The sequence below is a fragment of the Protomyctophum parallelum genome, assembly GCF_964188405.1.
Source record: "Protomyctophum parallelum genome assembly, chromosome: 10".
Classification (NCBI taxonomy): Eukaryota; Metazoa; Chordata; class Actinopteri; order Myctophiformes; family Myctophidae; genus Protomyctophum; species Protomyctophum parallelum.
The window spans coordinates 10674142-10698398 of NC_139704.1; the positions used below are offsets into that span (position 1 = coordinate 10674142).

General features: G+C 45.2%; 1 protein-coding gene across 1 annotated transcript in view; it reads right to left on the reverse strand.

Moving 5' to 3' along the window:
• fbxw4 (F-box and WD repeat domain containing 4) overlaps nucleotides 1–24257 on the reverse strand; it is a 46031-nt gene that overhangs the window by 20406 nt on the left and 1368 nt on the right. Inside the window, exons 2-5 of the mRNA XM_083775882.1 lie at nucleotides 22644–22739; nucleotides 21656–21844; nucleotides 21211–21343; nucleotides 19803–19888 (exon numbers count right to left, since the gene is read on the reverse strand). Of these exons, the coding sequence (XP_083632008.1) occupies nucleotides 19803–19888; nucleotides 21211–21343; nucleotides 21656–21844; nucleotides 22644–22739 (504 nt within the window). The remainder of the gene's footprint in view (nucleotides 1–19802; nucleotides 19889–21210; nucleotides 21344–21655; nucleotides 21845–22643; nucleotides 22740–24257) is intronic.

A 24257-nucleotide genomic window follows, 5' to 3' on the forward strand; every position in this document is an offset into this window, starting at 1 on the left:
CAGCTGTGGCCCGGGCAGAGGCCTTTTGTGGCGGTTCTGGACAACCGTGGGTCCGACCAACTCGACACCGGGCACTGCACTCCCTGTGGGGGTGTGGAATGTGTGTGTCCAATTTGAAGTAGGTGGGGCGAACGGTTCTCGAGTTACGTGGATTATAGCCGTACAGACGTACACACAGAGACTTGGTGCATTTATAGTGGGATTAGGTATCACCCCCTTTCCGAAGAAATGCTTGGACATTGGAAAGCGTATGGACCACGCTTAGGGATCAAACACCAGGTCCAATTACGGATCAATACAAGGTCGAGAGGATAGCGTGGTAAGAGAAAGGGTGACAAGTGGAAGGACTCAGGTTGACAGAAAGAGAGGGCAGTAGGGTTGGAGTGGGGTGACAAGGGTTGGTGATGAGGGGGGTGTCAGGATTGGACATTGGGGTTGGATGATGACGAGGGTGGAACGTACTGTAGGGGGCTCGGGGGGGGTGGTTGTTGGATGGTGGGGAAATGTCAAGCAAAAAGCCGCGGCGCGGACAGAGGCAGCTGTCAGGCCCGTTGGCAGGCCCCCAGTAATTAGTGTTGGGTAAACTCATTTACGGGCCCCAATCGGGTCGGAGCGGGCCCCCGCGGGCGAATATGCGTGGCGGGCGACCCCCTGACCCCTGTGCTGACACGGGATACAATAGAGGTTACGGTCACACTCGCTCGCCCGAACCCTATTACTCTCCATTACTCACATTACTCACTCCTCACTGGGCCCTGGCAGAGGGGAGGTGGTGGGAGGCAGAGGGACTCCTCACTGGGCCCTGGCAGAGGGGAGGTGGTGGGAGGCAGAGGGACTCCTCACTGGGCCTTGGCAGAGGGGAGGTGGTGGGAGGTAGAGGGGAGGTGGTGGGAGGCAGAGGGACTCTAAACTGGGCCTTGGCAGAGGGGAGGTGGTGGGAGGCAGAGGGACTCTAAACTGGGCCTTGGCAGAGGGGAGGTGGTGGGAGGCAGAGGGACTCTAAACTGGGCCCTGGCAGAGGGGAGGTGGTGGGAGGCAGAGGGACTCTAAACTGGGCCTTGGCAGAGGGGAGGTGGTGGGAGGCAGAGGGGAGGTGGTGGGAGGCAGAGGGACTCTAAACTGGGCCTTGGCAGAGGGGAGGTGGTGGGAGGCAGAGGGGAGGTGGTGGGAGGCAGAGGGACTCTAAACTGGGCCCTGGCAGAGGGGAGGTGGTGGGAGGCAGAGGGGAGGTGGTGGGAGGCAGAGGGACTCTAAACTGGGCCCTGGCAGAGGGGAGGTGGTGGGAGGCAGAGGGGAGGTGGTGGGAGGCAGAGGGACTCTAAACTGGGCCCTGGCAGAGGGGAGGTGGTGGGAGGCAGAGGGACTCTAAACTGGGCCCTGGCAGAGGGGAGGTTGTGGGAGGCAGAGGGACTCCTCACTGGGCCCTGGCAGAGGGGAGGTGGTGGGAGGCAGAGGGGAGGTGGTGGGAGGCAGAGGGACTCCAAACTGGGCCTTGGCATAGGGGAGGTGGTGGGAGGCAGAGGGGAGGTGGTGGGAGGCATAGGGGAGGTGGTGGGAGGCAGAGGGACTCCAAACTGGGCCTTGGCATAGGGGAGGTGGTGGGAGGCAGAGGGGAGGTGGTGGGAGGCAGAGGGACTCCAAACTGGGCCCTGGCAGAGGGGAGGTGGTGGGAGGCAGAGGGACTCCAAACTGGGCCCTGGCATAGGGGAGGTGGTGGGAGGCAGAGGGGAGGTGGTGGGAGGCAGAGGGACTCCAAACTGGGCCCTGGCAGAGGGGAGGTGGTGGGAGGCAGAGGGACTCCAAACTGGGCCCTGGCATAGGGGAGGTGGTGGGAGGCAGAGGGGAGGTGGTGGGAGGCAGAGGGACTCCAAACTGGGCCCTGGCAGAGGGGAGGTGGTGGGAGGCAGAGGGGAGGTGGTGGGAGGCAGAGGGGAGGTGGTGGGAGGCAGGAGTGAGACAGGCGGGAGGTGAGGAGGAGGCACTGGGGGGAAGACAAGAGGACCATACAATGAATTAAATGAATAAATTAATTCCCTTCGGCTCCCTCCCTCCCCCCTCTGTGAGTGTTGTGAAGAGCCCTGATCTGGGGTCAGAGCTCTCACTGATATTATAGCTGCCAAGGTCAGAGCCTCTCTCTCGCCTAATGTGGGGCAGTGCCCTCCGTAAACACACACACACGCACACACACTCACTCCCTCTCCCCCCCCCCACCCCCCACCCCCCACACACACACACACACACACACACACACACACACACACACAATGCTACATGTATAATGAAAACAATACTACAAAATAACAAAATACACAACCTATCCTCCCCCCCCCCCCCCCCACCCTCACTCCTCCTCATCATTAGCAGCATGCTGGGCCTCTGTTGGTGCGTTTGGGTAACCTCATCAGCTGCTTGGATTATCTAAGGACCTGTGTGGCAGGGTCACATAAACTCACTCAGCCCCCACTGGGAGTACACACACACACACACACACACACACACACACACACACACACACACACACACACACATGCAAACCTACACATGAGCACAGATGCAAAACACAGCAACAGAAACAAGTGCATTAAACATAATAAATAAACAAGTTAAATTATTATATTGCAAATTTGCACACACACAAACACGCGCACAAACGCTTCACACGCGCACGCACACACACACACATCCACACGCACACACTATCTCTCTCTCTCTCTCTCTTTATCACACACAATTATACACAAATACATTCTCTTGTTAATAGAAGCAAAGGCACAGGCCAAGTGCGCTCAGAATAACACATGCGCGCGCGCCTCGCACACACACAGAGAGTGCGAGAGCCCCTGCTGGGAGTTTAGACCAACAGTACCAACATTGTTAGCTCCAAATCAACACGCTGACCGCACAGGACGCACCACGCTTTCCCAAGACCACCGCCAACATGCCTGCCTGTGTCCCAGCCCGTCCCGCATTCAGCCCTGAACTCACACACCACAAAGACAGGAGGCTTCACTGTCAGCCTCCTCAACAAAGCACATTAATTCCCCAACATCCATTCATAAGTACTTGCAATAGTATATGTAATTGTGTTGCATTGTACATAACCGATAGGGCAAAACTAACCTGCACTAGTTTGGGTATCAAATTCAGCTGTTTACATTCCATTCTTTAGGCATTTCCTGATAAACTTATGGCCCAGACATTATGTAAGCGCTAGGACATTTGACCACGTAAATCCTATATACTATACTTGATTCACAAGTTCACAACACAGCCTTCATCTGGGATCACTTGCAGAGTAGCGATGAACCGAGCCGGCCGCGGCTCGGACCAATCAGAGGCAGCTACTGGCGGGATCTGCTAATCACCTGCCAAGTAGCTTGAAACAAAAAGGGACCGCCTTCTTCAGCGATTGGGCTACAGTGATTCCAGATGGAAGTCGGTTGGTTGTGAAACATGGCGTCTGCCATCTGGTGGAGACAGGTTAATATGTTTTTCCTCCACACCAAATTTCTTCAGCAGAATAAATAGGGACGTTAGGGTTCTAACCCCAACCACTGCTCAACTCAAATCAACAGTGAGTTTGTTTCTGCCAATGACACATTTACAAGGCAGTAATGGATTTGACATCAAAACGGGAGTCAAGTTTCTAATTATAGTTCTTTATTTATTTCTTAAACCCAGAAACACCAGCGACAGAGGTTTTAGCTTACTGTCCCATTACTGTCACCTCCAACTCCCCAACTATATCCGTTGTGGTTTAATGTTTTTTTTTTTAAGGACAGTGGTCCACTCACACAGTAGTAGTAGTGGCACACTCTTTTTATGCCTTTATTGATAGGGATTGGTCAAACCCGCGGCACGCCGTCTGGCTGGTTTGGCAGCCCAGACGGTTGAGCTAACCGTCCGGGCCCAATAAGTACTTTTTGACACAGATACTTTTGCACTTTTACTCAAGTAAATTTATAATACGGGACTTCAACTTGTAACAGAGAATTTCTGTATTGCAGTATTGATACTTTTATAAAATGTGAGTAGCCCTGGGTTGCTATGCGGTCTGTAAACCAAGATTTACACGCTTTATTTACAGCCGGAAACTAAAGCGTCGCTTATCACGGTTACGAAATGTATGATTCGGGTGGATTTAAAAAAGGCTGCGATATTTTTAACATAGACCTTTTTAACTTCCGGTTCATGACCTGGGGTAATTATTGCCTCAAGCAAAAACGATAAGAATGTTAAGACATTGGCAGGGGCGAAGTAATACATTAATTAGCACCTAGCAGGGAATGTGCTTAGAAGGATACAAAGGGTTCAAACCAGTGAAATGATGCCAAAGGTAGGCTATACAGAAAAAAAGATAATGATTAGAGGCTAATACATGGACGCTTTTGGTCTGAGTGCACAAGGCGTTAGTTGGCACCTTGCCCGAGTGCAGTCTAGTTAAATTCTGTCAATAATACGTCAGCAACGGGTCCAATTCTCCATCTCAAGCAAAACAGCATGCAATGCACTCCATATTTCCGTAATTCCATTTGTACATGGAAAATCTGTACCATACTGTATATGACTTTCAATTTGCCAAATGTCAAAACTTACCAAGCTGACATAGCTGTCCAATACCACGTGGTGTAAATATACAGTACCAGCCTAATTCACTTAACACTTAGCCTGCTAGCATTTATTGACAAATTAGGATCTATTTCACGCCAGCATTTTTCCCAGTTGAGCTCTTATTTTGAAAAGCCACATTTCCAGACTTCCGGAAGTGAACATAAACTAGTAAGCGAAACGGGTCCTGGACAGGCCTTGTTTATTAGATGGATCTATACCGGGGCACTGGAGGGCTCCACATCGTCGGCTCTGTGCCATCAAAGAAACGTTGTTTTGACAAAAAATGCCATGTTGTGACAACAACTAGCTACCTGATGCTAACGTAAGTAGCATTATGGCTTGATCAATCGAAAGCGCTATAAAAGCACAATTGCCATTGATCTACGCAAGCGTAGCATTACATAATAGGCTTTAATTGACCTAGATCTACGGCAATGGCGGTAGTGTTAGGGAATGTGTGATTTACATAATAAACACATGAACTATTAAATAAATAAACCCTACTATGGGCTCATGTGTGTGCAACAAATGACTTTCACAAAAGTCTGTGCACAGATGTCAATAGCAGACCTCAACTTCAGGCGGAATTAAGGAATTTCATACAACTCTCCCAGTCTCCCTATTAAGAGGGAATAATAGAAAACACGCACCACACAAACACAAAAAACCTAAGTCACTATTTATCTATGACTCTGCCCTGGGGCCAATTACAGATGAATGGCAGGGAGCAGCCCCATATCCAAGCTCTGGGAATGCTAGAGGGCATTGGCTCTGGACGGACTGCAGGGGCAGTTTAGCAATGCACCCTCCTAGTTAGCCCCCAATACCCCCCAAACCCTGAGTCCCCGTCCCCCCCCTAAGTCCCACCTCTCCCTCTTCAAACCCTCTTTTCTCTCCCTCCCTCCAGTCCGAAAGAGAGGTTGTTAATTTGTTGCGCTTGACCCCGGGCTTTGTGTCTGTCGTGTATCTAGTTTGTAAAAAAGAGGCTTTTATCTCCTTTCTAAATATGTCTGAGCTCAGACCGACTACGGTGCTTTTCTATCGGCCGGGGGGGGTCGGGTGGGGGGGGCTGACCCCCACTGACACACACATACATACACACGCATAATATGTACACACATTCTGGGTGTTTTCCCTTCCTTACTGATCTGCATGGACACCCACATCCACACGCACGCACACATGCACACATGCACACACGCACACACACACACACACACACACACACACACACACACACACACACACACAGACAGTCCGGGCCCCCACAAATCCTCCCATCCTCATCCACACTACACCACACCACACCACACCACACCCCACCCCCTCCTGGCCCTTTTGGCTTCTGTTTGTGTGCCCCCTCTGTCTGAGGTCACCAGGACAGCACTGGGGACATTCCACACACACACACACACACACACACACACACACACACACATGCGCACGTGCACGTACACACATAGGCCCTCTGCTCTGCTCAGCCGCCTGGAATGCATTGGGACAGAACAGAACACAACGGTCCAACTTGGAGGAAAGGTCCGTGCCACAGTGTCATGGACGGATAGCCAAACCCAGCCACAACATTATGCTGCTAAAGGTCCGTGTTGGACGGATAGCCAAACCCAGCCACAACATTATGCTGCTAAAGGTCCGTGTTGGACGGATAGCCAAACCCAGCCACAACATTATGCTGCTAAAGGTCCGTGTTGGACGGATAGCCAAACCCAGCCACAACATTATGCTGCTAAAGGTCCGTGTTGGACGGATAGCCAAACCCAGCCACAACATTATGCTGCTAAAACAGTCCAGGCCAAGACACCATTAGTAGTCGAGTCTGAGTGTCTCGTCTAATGTCGATGTTGAATCCCAGTTAATGTCTGTGGTATTCTGGACCGAAAGTACAATTCAAGGTGATAGTAAATCACTAAATCTAGCCCTAACCCTTTTCTCTGTCATCTAAACCTAATCTACATTTTATTATTTACAAAATGGTGTATGGTGTAAGTGTTGGGATTATAATATTTTGGAACATTAATTATAGACGCGGTATTAACACTAATATAAACACTTTTATGCCAGTTGTGAGACAGCTTATGTATCAGTCAGATATGTTTCTAAACTTTCTATAGCCGAGTTGGGAGGTGGGGGTGGGGATGGTGGGGGCTTTTGGCCTGGAGTGCAACAGACAAGTTTTAAATTGGGATTCACTAGGTGCAGTGGTTCACTGATCAGAGACTTGTCTGTGAATGTATGTCTCTCTCTCTCTCTTTCTCTCTCTCTCTCTCCCTCTCTGGCATTGTGATGGGAATGACGCTCATTAGGGCAATGTGCTCTATGAATAACCGCGACCGATATGTATCGCACACTCCCACGCTGTTAGCTTTTGCTAACATTGTTTGCATCTGCTGGTGGTCTGGATTTAAAACAAGCTTGAGTTTTTTAAACTTTTAAAGAGAAAAATGCACACAACATGCTATATGAAAAGTCATTACTTCCCTTTTATTATCTGCTGTTAATTACCATGTTTTATAGTCTTAATTATTAGACTTAATTTAGTGGTTTAAGAACATCAAAGGAAATAGTTTCTATAAATGCCCTCTTCTTTTCTTCATGTTACAAAACAGTGAATTCTTCACTGACACACTGAATTATTTTTAATTAGTGGTTAAGTGGGAAAAGTGTTGTTTCAACAGCCAATATGTATTATAGATACTCAGTAGATCAGTGGGTTTCAACCCTTTTCATATCAAGGTCCATTATTTATTGGGCATTTGAGCCACGGACCACCATTTGATGAGATTTAGCCTCCCAGACATCAAACTAAAGAATATTCTGTTGTCGTTGGATAAGATTTTGTCCACAATTCCATGCTGTATTGATGTTGGTACCATAGGAGAGATAACAGGCAGATGTTGATCATAATAACAATTATTCTACGTTCTCTAATTGCGTAGACAAATTAAGTAATGCAGATGCTTAACAATGATGTAAGTCTTGACGGCGTAAAATGAAAGTGAAAGGTCCATTTGGTTTCATTTTACACTCTCAAGAGTAAAAGATCTATAAGGGTCCATTTGACTACCAACTCTGAAGTCTTCAACAATGAGGCTCTATCTGAGGGCGGCGGTGGCTCAGGGGTAGAGTGCCTGGATGGTAACCGTAAGGTTGCCAGTTCGAACCCGGGCTCCCCCAGAGTTACTGTCGAAGTGTCCTTGAGCAAGACACTGAACCCCTAATTGCTCCCGATGTGCTAGTTGGTGGCGCCTTGCATGGTTTCTGCTGCCATCGGTGTATGAATGTGTGTGTGAATCGGTGAATGTAATGCACAATCTCTGTAAAGCGCCTTGGATAAAGGCGCTGTATAAATGCACCATTTACCATTTACCATTTATCTGAGGGCTGATAGTAATAAAGTTAAGACTATTAGTGCTTGCATCACGCCTGGTACTACAGAGCTCTAGTGCTGTGTTTTTTGTTAAGCAAAATACATGATATATCTTTCCTGGTACACCTGAGACCAAGGAAACACCTGCATGCGGCTGGAACGTAATGAGAGGTCTTCATGGTGTGTGTGTGTGTGTGTGTGTGTGTGTGTGTGTGTGGGGGCGTTAAGTCCATATATTTTCATCCTCTCTACATCCATGTTGTGTGTGTGTGTGTGTGTGTGTGCGCGTGTGTGCGTGTGTTGCATGTGTCTGAGCTGAGGTCTCTTCTACGCAGCGCTTGTGCACGTGTGGGAGCCGAGGTTGTGCAAGGCATGCCTGAGCGGTGGTGCATTCATGGTACAGAGAATGTCTGTCTGCATGACGGCATGTATTTATGAACAAGCCTGCACAGTGCATGCAAAAGGAACACTGCAAGGGTGCGTGCACGTGTAAGAGAATGTGGATTTGCAATGTGCATGACTGTGCGTATACGCAAGATCACACTAAAATGATCATTTCACCTAGAGACTTGGTTCTGTCTGTACTGTCGACAGACCTACAAGGGTCCATTTGGTTCCAAGCAAGTCGATTTGGTTGCATTTATGCACTCTCTGGGTTAAATGAACACCACAGATTTACTGTGTACTCTGTACATAGAATGAAGAATGCAAGGGGTGTGCGTATGTATGTGTGCGTAATGAGCAGGTTTAGAGGGAGTTGTGATTATTCTCACCTCCTGCGGTGTGGGTCCCCCAGCTCTGTAGGCTTCAGGGAAAGCGCCCTGTATTTAGCGTGTGGGAACGCACATTCTGCCCCCTTATCGCACGCATTGTTGCAGACTCTCTCCCCCCCCTTTTTTAACTAATTGAATTCTTGACTCCTGAGCCATTGGACCGGCCCGAGAGAGAGAGAGAGAGACAGAAAGAGAGAAAGAAAGAGAGACAGAGAAAGAGAGGGAGAGGCCAAAGAGAAAAGACGTTTCAGGGTTGGGTTTTTTGTAGCTGAGTGGAGAGTGGGGAGGGGGGTGTATCAGGGTGGTGGTGTGTAGTTGCAGAGGTGTGTGTGTGTGTGTGTGTGTGTGTGTGTGTGTGTGTGTGTGTGTGTGTGTGTGCGCGCGCGCGTGCGTGCGTGCATGCGTGCGCCTATTTGGGGGTGTCACCCTGTACTTTGATATTGGAGGTCATAGGTTACGCTCCCCATCGACAGTGAGAAAGTGGCGATTTGGGGGCTGGTTTATCCAACAGTCATTTTCTCGCCTTTGGAGACTTCACAAAAGCGCTTTTGGAAGCCCTGCAACATCTTTGTAGTTGTGCTTGAGGAATTCTAGACAAAACAAAACCAGCACTGAGAAAAAAAAGAGAAGAAGACGAGAGAAAAAGGGGGGGGGGGGGGGAAACAGCCACCCTTTCTCACCTCTCCTCAGGGTAGCTTCTCCCTTCACTGGCTTTCTGCAACTCCCTCCACCCCAGACACACCAGCCCCACCCCCCTTTTCTATACTAGTGGTCAGTGTAGCTACCGCCCCCTCAACCCCCCCACTTGGTCCCAGCACCACCAGCAGTACGCCAGCTCCACTGAGGATATCAACGTTTGCTGCTTATGCCACTGGTTGGCTCCCAACCTTTTTCCGCATCAGGAAACACAAAGTGCTTGCAGCCCACCCATCTGGGTGGGCCGCGTGCATTTTCACAGTTATTTTAATGATCAATCAATTGATTGTGTTACGACTTACATCAATGGGACGACAATAGAATACTTTAAGTCCCCATTCATCGGTATCACAATGAAAACGATTTTTTTCAGGCTTTATATATTTTTTAGATTAAGCAATTAACTGCCAGTGAAGACCCTTATGTTGAATGCCAAACTAAATGCTGTGTAAAGTGAGAGCGATCGTATTTTCTTCTACCCAAAAATGTTACCGCGATCATTGGTTCTTTAGTTATGGACCGTTGAATAAAACTTGTTTTGACCAAAAAGGCAATCTGGTAAAAGAATCAGAGATAAATGCCTTTTTGTAAATCTGACAACGTTGAGGCGGATGGCAGGCAAAAAAATTCACTTCCATTATTATATTTCCGGTTGTATCTGTCGCTTAGCAACCTAGAATCATTCATACGTTGGCGATCATCATAAACCACTGAAAAGACCAAATGACAGAGATCTCCGTCATCGACGGTGAAGCGTTGGATTAGACTTAACGTAGATCTCCATCAACCGCAGGGAATGTTTTGAAGGGAGGGTAAGTGATATGTTTTAGTTAAAATAAGTATTAAATCGCCCTTTGCCCTCGGATACAAAGATATTGGATTAAGATATTTGAGACACTCTCTGATATTTTGAATATTCATATTGACCCCGATCCTGTACTAATTATTCTGGGTTTGTCAGACTCCATGCCTATGTTGACGAGAGCACAGAAACAACGTTTCTCGTATGGTCTGATTACAGCAAAAAACACACATTTTGACGCACTGGAAAAAGGAGGAGGCTCCTGCATTTAAGCATTGGCTAAATGAAATGACTAGTACACTTCATCTTGAGAGAATAAGGAATTTCCTGAGAGACAGGGAGAGACAATTTGATAAGGTTTGGCTGCCCCTTGTCCGTTACTTGAGTAGAAACAATTAATAGACAGGATACCACTGATATATGGTTGACTGTACGCCATTTTCTTTTCAGATGTTTTCCATGAGCATTTCATCATCTTACTATTTTATTCTATAGTATGCGGTGTCACTGAGCAGTATGGGTGGGAGGGTTGGGGGTTTTCTTTCTCTTTTTGTCTTTTGTAAAAAAAAAATCTTTCTTTTTTTTTGTTTTCTATAAAAGAAAATTTTATTTCATATCATAATGTTTGTGTAACCATTTATAATCTGTTCTCAATAATAAACCTATTTGACCAAAAGAAAGTATTGATTAACTCTATATTGTGATAGTACTCATTGCTAGTGTTTGTTCCATAACCAGTCTCCCTGTCTCTCCAGCTCTTTAGTAAACTGAAAATAGACTTTCAGGTCGGGATACTAATTTTATCCAATCGGGAGAGAGAACTCACACAGGATATAGTATACAAATGAAATTGGAAGTGATGACAGAAAGCAATGAGCAGACAAACTTCAAACTGGAACATTATAACATTGAAGCTGATGAATCAGTGCTCACTCCTGATTGGTTGAAATTGACAACCTGACTGAAACACCTGTGTTTATTAAAGAGCTGGAGCGACGGGGAGACCCTGTTACCGAGGTGTTCTTGAGAGGTTTCCAGGGGGTCCCCAGCTAAATGAGTTAATGTAATATCAAACTCTGTTTATCCAACTTACCTACAGTAAATACATTTTGGATTCTATAGGATTCTGATAGAAAAATCCGGGGATTTTTTTCAGAATAAAGGCGCTAGAGTGCCAAAGTCGCAGTGAAATTTGTTTTCCGCATTTGAGTTTGACACATCTCTTGGAGCGGTGAGCCACAGCCAAGGAGCGGTGAGCTGCAGCCGTGCCTTGCTCGGGAATCATTTTATTAGTTGATTTGACCCCCCAGTCCAACCCGTTGATTCTGAGTGCCAAGCAGGGAGGCATTGTGTCCCATTTTTACAGTCTAGCAGATAAGGGAGATTTTACTCTGAAAACCTCTGCCTTTCATTTCCCCCAAAACCAGTAGGTGAATTCTTCCTTTACTACATCGCTGTCGTAAAACTGATCTCTCTTTAGAAGCGTTAATATTCTAGAAGAAATGCATGATGAACTTTGGAAAATCCTATAGGATTGTCCAAAGTTCCAATAGGATTCTAATAGGATTTTCGAAATCCTATAGGATCCTATTAGAACATTTTTTTGACTAGGGTTTAACTACCCAAATCTTGTATGGGGGTCCCTGGCACAGGGTCCGCGGCCAAATAGATTAATTAATTTGAGGGTTCTCGACATGAAAAGGTTTGAGAACTACTGATGTCGAGAACACACCTCACAGAGAGAAGACAGCCATTAGCTGGACTAAGCAACCAGTCAACCATTAGACTCTCGTCCATCCAAGGCCCCATGGAGAAACCCTATCAGCCGTGACTCTGTGTGAGGCGCAGTTGACCTGGCTGCCGCTTCATACTCCAGCCAACCAGCTACCAGACAGACTTCACGACCTGCCTGGTCTTGTTTGGCTGAGAGCTGGGCCAGCAGGAAACACCTCCAGTCAACTATTAGCCCAACCACCTGCCCGACTTCCTACTAATTCTACCACCGACTGGAACCTCAAAATGCAAGGAGGGAGGGGACTCAGATGTAAAGAATGAGAGTGAGAGAAAGAGACAGAGAGAGACAGAGAGAGAGGGAGAGAAAGGGGTAGAGTTAGAGAGAGAGAGAGAGAGAGAGAGAGAGAGAGAAAGAGAGAGAGAAAGAAATAACATATATTAAGAAGACATAATAAGACGTCGTGAAAGTGATAGAGAGAAAACAGAGGAAGTGAGAAGAGAACAGCAGGAGCTGATAGTAAGCACATACTCCAAATGTAAATGATCAGTTTGTGACTGTGAATTTCTCAGCATCTGGCCCAACCAATACAATAACAAAGGCCGCCTGACTAGTGGACTTACTAGTGAAACTAAGACTTATCTAAATTAAGAAATACTTGACCAGCCTCATTTGAGCCCTGTTATCTCCTGCAGTGCTGTCTAATATTTCAATATCTCTGTCCAAGATGAGCTACACCTGTGAGATAAGAGAAAAATGGGATTGAGAAAAGCAATATGAACAGAAGAAAGGCTAAGGCCGAAGCCCACTGATGGGATCAATCTCTTTTCTGCACTGGTGGGGATCTGTCCCATGCTAGTACAGCCACAATTAAGCTTGCTAACAGACCTTGAGATGATACCAATGGAAAATAAAATCGAAGAGATGGTGATGGAAAGAGTGAGTGAAAGAGTGAGTGAGTGAGTGAGTGAGTAAGTGACTGGTGTGTGTGTGTGTGTGTGTGTGTGTGTGTGTGTGTGTGTGTGTGTGTGTGTGTGTGTGTGTGTGTGTGTGTGTGTGTGTGTGTTCATTGTCCTGAATGAAACAAATGGATGCCGCTAGCTTTGGTGGTCAAAGTCAAAGTGAACTAGGTACCATCAGAAAAAAAATGCAGTAATCCTGGACTCTATATTGCCTACCCCTGGTCAGCTGGGGCGCCTGATGGAGGGGAAAGGAACTGGTTGGAATAACGTGTTCCTTCCACACGCTAGGTCCTACTGGGGAAACTCCCCCGTCATTTGATAAGAAGCGGCCTGCTCACTCCTCATGCATTCAAGGAAACATGAGCTCAGTTCGGGGCTCTCCCCAGGTTGGCAGAGGGAGAGTAACGCCCAGGATTTCAGTTTAGGCAATTGGCAAATTTTGAACCAGATAGCAACAAGTTAGCATTAGCAATCCTAATTGCCAATTGGTGTACTGGTAACCATTGGCCTGAGAATTGTAGATAACGTCAAAGACACAATGACCAGCCTTCCTTTTCAGGGGGACCCAACAGCTGACCCTTTGCTTGACAGAAGTAAATGTGTCAAATAGACCAGAGGTCTATATCCATCACCTGCTAACATTTAACGTATCTCATCGTATCTACCTCGTCTCTCCTAGTCTCCTTTATCATCTTCTCCTGCAGACAGGGAACAGTCCAGTGACGTCCCAGCCACAACCGGTCTGCAACACATCATGCATTCAAGGATACAAATAATGAAACCTTTACTTATACGGACATCGCTGATGCTTGTGACCCATCACACTTAAATAACCAATATGTTCTGACTCGCACCATTATAACTGTTTGAGGAGACCAGTGGTTCCCCAAATGGGAGTGCTCAGGGCCCAAATTGTGACTTCACCACACAGTCATGAGCCAATATACATGTTCCCATATCTAATTTATCTTCAGTCCATGACGCTGTGAGAATGGATTCCAACCCAATATTTCATCACAGCCCACTGGTTGGGAACACTACAGTAGACAATCACTAAGACTGTATTTATAGCCTTAGCAGTGTTGCTGCTGTGAAAAACTGCATCTAAGCACAGTGTGACAGTTTGCACAGACAGTCTGGGTTTGACTCCAAAGATAAGCTGTCGAAGACGTTTCTGGTGAAATTATAACATGCAGTGGCAATCATTTAGATGTGTCTAGCATTGGTTAGTAGTACTTGCCCATCATTAAGCTATGAGTATTGTCTGGTGTCTAATCTATAGTCTGCTGTATGTTCTGAAAGTCCAGTTGTATTACTGTATGCGAGTCCTGCAGTGTAGTATAATAGCCGATCTACAATAGTTGATCTACATTTTCGAAGCTAGTGAAAATATTTTATCTACATGCTCATAGCATGTCATAATGCAACACATTGTGAGCATGTAGTTCAAATATTTTCACTAGTTTTAAAAAATGATTATTTTATCAATTAGCGATACATTTTATAATTATTTATTTATGTTTGATTAACTGGACTGCCTGCCACCTCACCAGGTCAAAGTAAATTCCTCAAAGTATGAACCTCTGACTTGGCAATTAAGTTTTCAGATTTTGATTCTGTTCATTACACCTCTAACAGTGTTCATACTGACCACCGCACACACGTGCAAACACGCACGCACACACACACAGTCACACACACACACACACACACACGCACGCACGCACGCACGCACGCACGCACGCACGCACGCACGCACGCACGCACGCACGGACACACGGACACACGGACACACGCACGCACACACACAGACACACACACCTTTCAACTCTTTAGATTTTTCAAGCGTGAAGCAGAGACAATTACATTTGCAACAAAAGGGTTTCTCTCCCCTCTCTCTCGCTTCTCTCGTCTCTCCGTCTGTCACTTTCTCCCTCGCTCCTCCCTATGGCACAAGGCATGGTGTGGAGGGTGGCAGCCGCCGTTCACTTCTCTACTTAATGTACATAATGTCAAAGTGAACAAGAACTGATCAATTGTCAGTTCATTACCAGCGGCTGCCTTATATCTCCAGAATTGTGCTATGAAATGTAAATATCTGTCTATCTGTATTTCCGGAAAAAAAGAGAGAAGCAGGTAGGCAGACAGACAGACTAGACGCTGAATGACTGCAACCACTAGTAGCCAGCAGTGCACTAATGCAGTTTTACAGCAAAATATTTCAAAATGTGCTATACAAAATCACAGTATAGAGATGAGCAATAAAGAAAGAGTAAAGCCACTAATAATGCACTAATGCAGTTTTACAGCAAAATATTTCACAATGTGCTATATAAAATAACAGTATAGAGATGAGGAATAAAGAAAGAGTAAAGTCACTAATAGTGCACTAATGCAGTTGCCAGTTTTACAGCAAAATATTGGGGGTATTTTGTTTTAATTTTGGGGTACCCAGCCCCCCAAAAGAGAGAGAGAGAGAGAGAGAGAGAGAGAGAGAGAGAGAGACTCTAGTCGTTGTGCATGGCAGGCTTTAGGGCTTTCCACAACTACCCCACAACACAGTGTCACTGTCTGCAGTGCAGACAGCACAGCAGAGCAGAAGCTCTCAAATTTTTTACGATAATACTAAATATAGAATAACTAAACATGAATCTCACTTGAATTGGATTGCAATACTTTCCAATTTCAAATCATAAAAAGGGGGGGGGGGGGTGTGCTGCAGCCCATCCTAGCCCAACAGTGAGTCCGGCCCTGGGAAACCACAACATGCAGATCCGTTGAGGTGACTCTGTAACTGCGACAGTGTAGCCTTAGCCTACTACAAAATGGAACCAAAGGACCCTTTTATAACAATAAACTCTGAAACTGTACAAATGGACTGCTATGGGTCCATTTGGTTGTATTTGTACAGTCTCAGGAGTCAGGTAGCACATTCTCCAAACCATTATATGTCGCACCTCAGGCACAGCTGTCGGTTGTAGTGTTGACATTGGCTTGGCAGGTATTAAAGAACATCTCTCATGTGTCAAAATCGCGGGGGTCCGCGGATCGGCGGGTCCAACGGGGGTCCCCGCGGAGGTCCGCGGTAGTCTGCGTGGGGGTCCGCGCCGCGGTTACAGTGACTCGACTGAGACTCAAATGTGTTACTGTTAAGCTAGCGGGTGTGCTCCGGTGTGCTCTGCTCTCATGCAGGTCTACGCACTGTTTTGCTGTTATGCTGAAATTAGTTATGCTGAAATTAGTTAGCCTAAAGAATTCTGAGGCATCATGGCGGCGGCGCCGCCTATCGTAAAGTTTTCATGGGCTTTCATAGACGACTAGCATGTCGATCTGTCGTTAAGTTTTCATGGGCTTTCATAGACCAGCAGCTTGTACCAAACCGCTGGTAACAGCTTGTACCAAGCCGCTGGTAACAGCTTGTACCAAGCCGCTGGTAACAGCTTGTACCAAGCCGTTGGTACAAGCATTGGACTAACAACCAGAAGCAATATTCCATTATTTGGGATCCTGACTTCACCATAAATGAAAAGTTCAGATCCTTGATGTGAAAGCTGCCGAGAGCCACTGGGTTAAGAAGAAAATATTACAGGCCACAACAATTTATTTTCCACGCGCTGGGCACCAAATTCTTAAGCTGGAGGGACGACTTAGCTCCGGAGTGTTTGGGAGGATGAGATGGAGAACTGAGTGTACTGAGGAGGGATGTTGTATGTTTATCAGGGAGTTGACACCTGGGTTCCAGAGTGGTTTTAATTAACCAGGCCGTTGGTCAGTGAGAGGCAGGGAGCAGGTTTCCATTATGAGGGGGCGGCGGGCTGAGGCAGGGTTTGCTATTTCAGCCAGTAAATTGGAGAATTAATGATGTGGATAATCGTCCCGTTCCCTCTCAGATCTCTCAGAGCCGGCTGAGGTGGGCAAGGCCACCGGTAGTGAGAAAGTGTGTATGTGTGTGTGTGTGTGTGTGTGTGTGTGTGTGTGTGTGTGTGTGTGTGTGTGTGTGTGTGTGTGTGTGTGTGCTCACACGCATGTGTGTAAGTGCGTGCATTGCAAACTCCTGAGTGCTTAACTGTCTCTGAGAATGTAAAACTGGACTATAAGAGGATCAGTTTTTCGACTAAATGTGTATGAATCTGTATGAATGCATGTGTTCATGTGTGCTGTGTGAGCATACATTTGTGAGGGTGAGTATTTTAAGTGTGTAAAGAGGGCTAAGAGCCTGACGATTGTGTATCTGAGAGGTCTGTACTGTACATATGCGTGTGTGCGTGCGTGCGTGGCAAAGCTCAACTTTGGGTTGGATAAGTACATGGTTGAGAATGTGAGTGTTTCCTAGTAACGTTGTGCCAGAAAGCTAGTGCACTCGGAACTCTGAGTGCACTAGCCACTCTCCTCACGTTTCTGTAAGTTACTTTTCTCACGCCTATGGCTTTCGCCTCAATAGATCAGCCTGTGGGTTAGGGTCCAAGAGTGGCAGATGTTCCAAGGGTCACAAGACAAAATAACTTTAATATATAGTAAATAATATTATTTAAATGCAATGGATGCTGACTTCACTAGTCAATTAAGGATCTCATCGTGAAACCAGTTGAGAAACATGACGCCTTAGGGGAATTTTTGGGGGCCATGGAGAAAATATAAATATAGGTGGTAGGTGTGCAAAAATGTAGACTGGAATTTAAACCTCTGGGGAAAAAAACTATGTGCAAGTAAGGAAAGATTTGTAAAAAGAAAAAGAATAGCAATAATAACTTAATAAAAAAAGGATAGCTTTTGTCTTTACTGGTATTATAGAGACTATTGCTTCCGGAATCGATATATAGCACAGATGGTTAGGTGAAAATCAAATGAACATTCAAGACGAACATGATTCTTCAGTTAGTTAGTCAGACCGCCAAAGAATATCATTAACTATCTGAATGGAAAATCTATTGAGACTATTCACCCCTAAGGGCAATAATTCAGCCAGTTAAATTTTGCCAGAGTTGGCTGCAGTTGTTACATGAAAATAATACGTAGGATTTCCTCTACAGTTTGTTCCAAAGGGCGGACTGATTTGTAGGCCAGGGATTAGGTAGCACCAAGAGGAATCTAATTTAACACATTATCTTATCTTAACCACTTGAACCTTCCAATGTGCCACAACGCATTGTGAGCATTTAGATCTGTTATTTTCGACATTTGGTGTAGACATTGGTGTAGACGGTGGGAATGGAGCGGACCAAGTACAGAGCCGACCTGGTCACCAAGTATTCGTTTACTAAGTATAGAGGGTTTAAGTGGTTAAGCAACCTCACCACCCAATGTTAAATCATTAATGTTTGTGTGTGTGTGTGTGTGTGTGTGTGTGTGTGTGTGTGTGTGTGTGTGTGTGTGTGTGTGTGTGTGTGTGTGTGTGTGTGTGTGTGTGTGTGTGTGTGTGTGTGTGTGTGTGTGCGTGTGTGTGTTTGTGCGTGTGTGCGTGCGTGCATGGGGGTTGAACGGATCAGCTGCCCCTGTGTGTTGGGCCAGCAGGTGCTGCAGCACGGATACTGTTACAACCCTGCACATCTGTCTGCCTGTGTGTCATTAACAATGTGTGCGCATGTCTTTGTAAGTCATTAAGTCTCTGGGTGCAAACATGGCTGAGAAATCAAAGGCATTTTTTCCCTTGTTCTTTCTACTCCATTTCTACTGTATAGTGTGTATGTTTCTCTATTATTTGAAGTAGTCATATATGAGCCATTTTACCGAATTGGTTCAAATTCAGAGTTGGAAATTGTGTGAAATTTGTATACTATTTTGGAAAAACTTTGACATTATAATAATTATAATAATAATAATATAATAATAATTATTTAATAATTTATTGGAATATCTTTCCTCTCCCAAAATGTGTCACTACCGAAACACTATTACCTTCGAATAAAGATACTTATTTTAGTCTAGTCTTATTTTTTCAATTCCCCCCTGTACAGACCATTTTAAAAAATGAATGTAGGTGGTTCCACAATTAAATAAATTAAATTTGACATTTTAACACATTCTTTTATGTTGAATTATTAAGATTAATCCAAATCTAAAGGCTATATTCTTTGTAAAATGCATAAAGTTGATTATATTGATTTCAGCATCAATGATAGTTACACATTACACATACACCTAACCAATCATGATCTGAAAATATTTGTTGATAACTCACTATTTTCTTTTTTTGACAAAACAACCAGTGTTTCGGTAATCGGTAGTGACTGTATTGTTACGGTAGTGACCACAGCATTTTCTTTACAATACAGTGCCATAGTCACTTATTTTGCTAAATATTAACTCATAACTGCTTTACATTTGCTCAAGCTACTACTATACTACTACTTCTGCCTGATCACTTCGGTGCTAGGTCGTGTGGAAGCCTAACAAACCTCTCCATCTCCTTTGCCTGTATTCTCAGTCTCAGTCTCTCTCTGCTACACTTTTTACATTTTGTTTTGGTATTTTGGACCACATGATGAAATAGAAATCAGAATTACGTACATAAATAATGTCTCAAAAGCATGCGTGCGGGCCCTACCTCCTTCCATGATTGCCTTATTGGCCCTGCACCCAGTGTCGAGGTGCCTGTAAATAGGTATGCTCAAAAGCATAAACATCCAATTTTGTCACTACTGAAACAATCATGCCACTACCGAAACTTGAGCATAATGTTTCGGTAGTGACTAATTGTTTCGGTAGTGACAATTTGATGTAGTTTTTAGCTTAACCTATAATGCTAGGCAAAACATGGCTAAGAAAAACAGCTTTAAACCTATGTACATGGATGGAAACATCACAACTGAATTCCCGGACGTTCAACTGAACGGACACCTACCTCAGTGTGGGGCTAATGGCCACAGACCAAACTCTGTCATACATCGGTATTGTGTCTCGAGGGCAGCTGGAACCCAGAGTCCAAATCTAGAAAGATATTTGTAGAAAACCAAACATTATAGACAGCAATGTGGAGAGAGACAGCAAGAAGAACATAGAGAGGAGGTATGACAAGAGACACGGGTACTAAGCTGGATTTAAACCCAGCACACTGTAATTATGTGGCCAGTGCAGAATTGCCTGAGCCACCAGTTCACCCTGACCACTAAGAACATTATGTCAAACACTGTCACACTGTCACACAGGCAGGGCAGCCACTTGGATTTCTGGGCCCCATGCATATCATAGCATATCATAGCTGATGTTAAGTACTGTGGAGTCTCGCCACAGTACCACCAGAATAAGGGGCGCGTTGTCTACAACCAGACAAACGCCAGCCGTGCCGACGCGCTCCGCCCACGGACGTGTCATAGTATATATGTAATATGATTTTAATGTATGAAAACAATAAAGTCTATAAGCTAGGCCTATCTTGGAGGGCAAGCGACACCGGTCAACCCAGAGCCTTAGAATATTATATACTGTATACTGCATAAATACAGTATAGGGCTTATCACAGGGGTATTTGCAATGACAAATGCCTGGCAATCATTTGTTAATCATAAACCCATAGTCTTATTAATTGGCAAAGACAACGAGAAAATACCATTATGATCAACATTGTAATTGTAGACTGGCTGGGATCTCTCCGAAATGGGATGGGAGTTGGCTGAAAACACAGCAGGTGTTACTGGCTGCCAGCCTTGCCATTACACCTAGCCATTCTGTGAAACCATGGCAAAGATAGCCTTTTACTGCTTTGTTGTGGTTCCTTTTTGTGGCCAGACAAACTCCAGTGTCTCGTCAATTGTACATCCCCAGCAACGGAGTTTAGCAGATGGGTTTCATCCATAGTTTACATGGTGAGACTATTAAAGGAGCACTTGACTCATTTTCAACCATATCTTCATCTAGAGTAATTGGTTCTCCTTACTAATACTCATTATAAGATGGCACGATTTCCGCCTACTCTTTTGGTGGGCTGTGGACAGTTCAGAAACGTGCCTACCAGTCATCACCGATGGAGATTTCACACAACTAGAAGCTACAGCTACAGCTCTTCCTGGAAGTAGCGTGCTGAAATAGGAGCCATTGTTCTTGCATTCATTTAAAAAATTAAAATAAAATAAAGTTTTAAATCTTATTTGAAATGGCTTATCTGAGAAAGCCTGCCTAGAGCGGCAGTTAAAAACGGGCACTGCTTACGCTGCTTGGTCAGCTTGACCTTGCACTGATACTGCAGTTATGGGTCAACTATACTCCTTAGGCGTGGCACTGCAGGGAATATACAGTCTACTAGTATGTCTCACCCGGGCAGTTCTGTCTCGGGACCCACTGACAATCAGTCCTCCTCTGGAGTCCAGGCAGTTCACTTCCTGGACGTGTCCTGACAGCTCCACGGAGTCTCCACTCCTCTTGCTGTGAACCACGATCTTCCCATCGCTGACAACGACACAGAGAATTATGAAAGTTATAATTACGTCACATTTTAATTGATTTGTATTAAACCTGTTCTTTCGGCCTTTATTGATAGATTTACAGTAGACTGACAGGAAATGGGGAGAGATGCGTTTTTTAACATTAAAGGAAACTCAGAAAAAAGTTGCAATGATGTGTCCTAGTCCAAGGACAAAAGATCTAAACAAGCTGAGGTTTCATGCTACGCATTAAATGTACATACACATACAGTACTCTATGTATGACAAAGCAGGATCAGATGAGATACACATTGCATTAGATTATGACTGAGGCTACCTTCCACCACTGATGAGGTGAGAGTCCGTCACAGCGAAGCGACACACGTCAACCTCGTCGTGGCCTGAGTACACGGCATACGGAGAGCGGTGAAACTTCCCTCTGTTCTGTCGCAAGGCGTACGCCCCAATGTCTGCAGCCTGGGATAGAAACAGCACGTCCCCGTCCAGCTGCAACCATGGCAACAACCTAAAAACAGGAAAAGCGTACATTTGCTTAGTGCTCTGAATTGCATAGAAAGAAATACAAACTAGAAAAGGTGCCCTTCTGGGCACAGGTATCCGCCAGGAGGATAGGAGTGTGTGTGATGTTTGGCAAAATGTTTAGGAGTATTAGAAACTGCACAATTTCACAGAAATCACAGTTTGTGTTCATGACATTTTGTTTGAAACTGAGCAATCCTGCGAACTTTGGAAGCCAATCTGAAAGACCCATTTTGTTGAATGGCTCTTCTAGAGAGACTGTGTACCAATTTGCGTGATGTTTGAACAAAATCTGTAAGTGTACTGTCCAAAAAATTGTTTTGCACAAAGCGGCCACAAAGAGGCCAATGTGAAAATCGTGGGGCAGAGATTCAACTGTGGCATTCAAGGAGTGTGTGTGCAGAGTATGGCTGCGATCAAGCCAACGGTGCCAGAGATTAGCTGTGGACGGTCAGACGGGCGGGGACACACACGGACGGACAGACGGACGGAGTGCAAAACATACTCTCTCCCCAAGGCAGAAACAATCTCCATATTTCTATCTGTTTTTTTTGTATTAATTAACGGTAGTGATGATTGTCTTTGACCAATCAGCTGGTCAATCAGCTACAGCTAGTCTGCATTATTTTCACCGTAGCTTTTGGTATCGCCATAAGCCCACTTGTAACCTCAACGGAGGTGATACTAAAACATACCTATTCGAAAACCAAAAAAGGCGTATAGATTCAAGTCAATAACACACACCACCATTGTGTCTCGTGAACAAGTGTATGCATTCTACTTACTTTGTCTTCCATTTAAGAAGAGTGGCTATTTTGCAAACCCCGTTGTACCAGTTCTGAGCAGCCTTCACTCTCTCCTTCAGTGGGATATAAGGATATCTGCAATGACAAGTTACACATTAACATTACAAGATGAATAAAAATACATTTAGCTTTCCACCATTTCCGAAATACCATTAATAAATGTTACCATAACCATCCTCATTCCCCATCAATCTGATCTTCCAGAATCACAATAACATTATCTAAAAATTATGGGCCTAACTGTGTACTCCTCACTATTGGTTGAATACAATGTTGTTGATGAAATAAAAGCTCATTGAAGATCATTCTAAAGTTCTCCTTGTTGTAAACTGTAGAAAAATAAATGTTACATCTTTACAACATTTAATTTTTTTGAACTAATGTTGGCTCATCTCCTTCAGTAGTGAAAGCAGACACTTTCCGTGATCAAGACACTTAATCCCTGCTCCTGATAAGCAGGCCTTGCATGGTTTCCCCTGTCGTCGGTGAGTGAATGAGTGAATGCAACGCATAGTGTGTAAAGCGTTTGCATAAAGGCGCTATTACCCACTAACTATATACATTTAATAAAGACATTGGAAAGATTTAAATAAATATACAGGTTAATTGTTTAAGTTGTTTGATCAACTATGTGTTCATCTTCACAGCCAACTCCCTCTCGGGCGTCTTCTTCAGCAATAGTGAAAGACGACAAGAGTCTAGCGTTCATGACATCAGTAGGCCTAATAAATCAATTAATAAGAATGCACTGTTTTTTTTTAAGTCTGCATCTGCCCCCACCCAGAATCACAGTTAGTGTATAAGGTAAAAGGTGTAAGGTAAACCGTACTGGAAAACAATACTGCAATAAGAGTACTGATCGATTTAACCATGCAGTTATGGGATATTACGGACAGAATTGCAATAATATTAATGTGAAAACATGACTGTGTATTGGTCCCACTCCCAATAGAGGCTGACACTCATCCAGAACAGTAGCATATGTATTCACATGTGTTCGTCAGCCCCATGCCAGAGGGGGTTGACACAAAGCAGGGAGGAAGCAGCTTGCTTCTCTCCCAGCTAGCAGCTGAAGGATGTGCTGCCCTGACACTCTCAGCAGGTCCGCCAAGTTCATTTACATTGGCCTTTGCCTAGGCGTCTCAGGGAGGTGACGGCTGCTTTGATTAGAATGGGCTTCACTGTGGCAATGGAGGGGAAAAGGTTAGAAGGGAGGACATTATGATGCCATTGTGGCTCTGGGTCAAATCAGCCATACTGAGATGAGATCTCGGAGACAGACGTACTTCTGCATTCAGCAGTATTTTAGCCCTCTCGTTTTTAATACTGTCTGGCAAAAGACGAAGTAGCGAACTCAACTGTTCTGCGCAGCAGGTGTACTAGTTTCCTGGCTGCTATGGAGCAAGGTGGCCCATGCCATGGCATTTAGAATGTGATTATGGACTGTATTAATTTAGGATGGTCTGTCTGAGTTAACAGACAGGGGACAGAGCAGGGGATCATTTGAGTGAGGGAATCTGTGCCCATCTTTCCTCTGGACACAGGACTTGAGTGGGCTCTCTACTTTTCTGCAACGCTTGAAATTCTGCCATT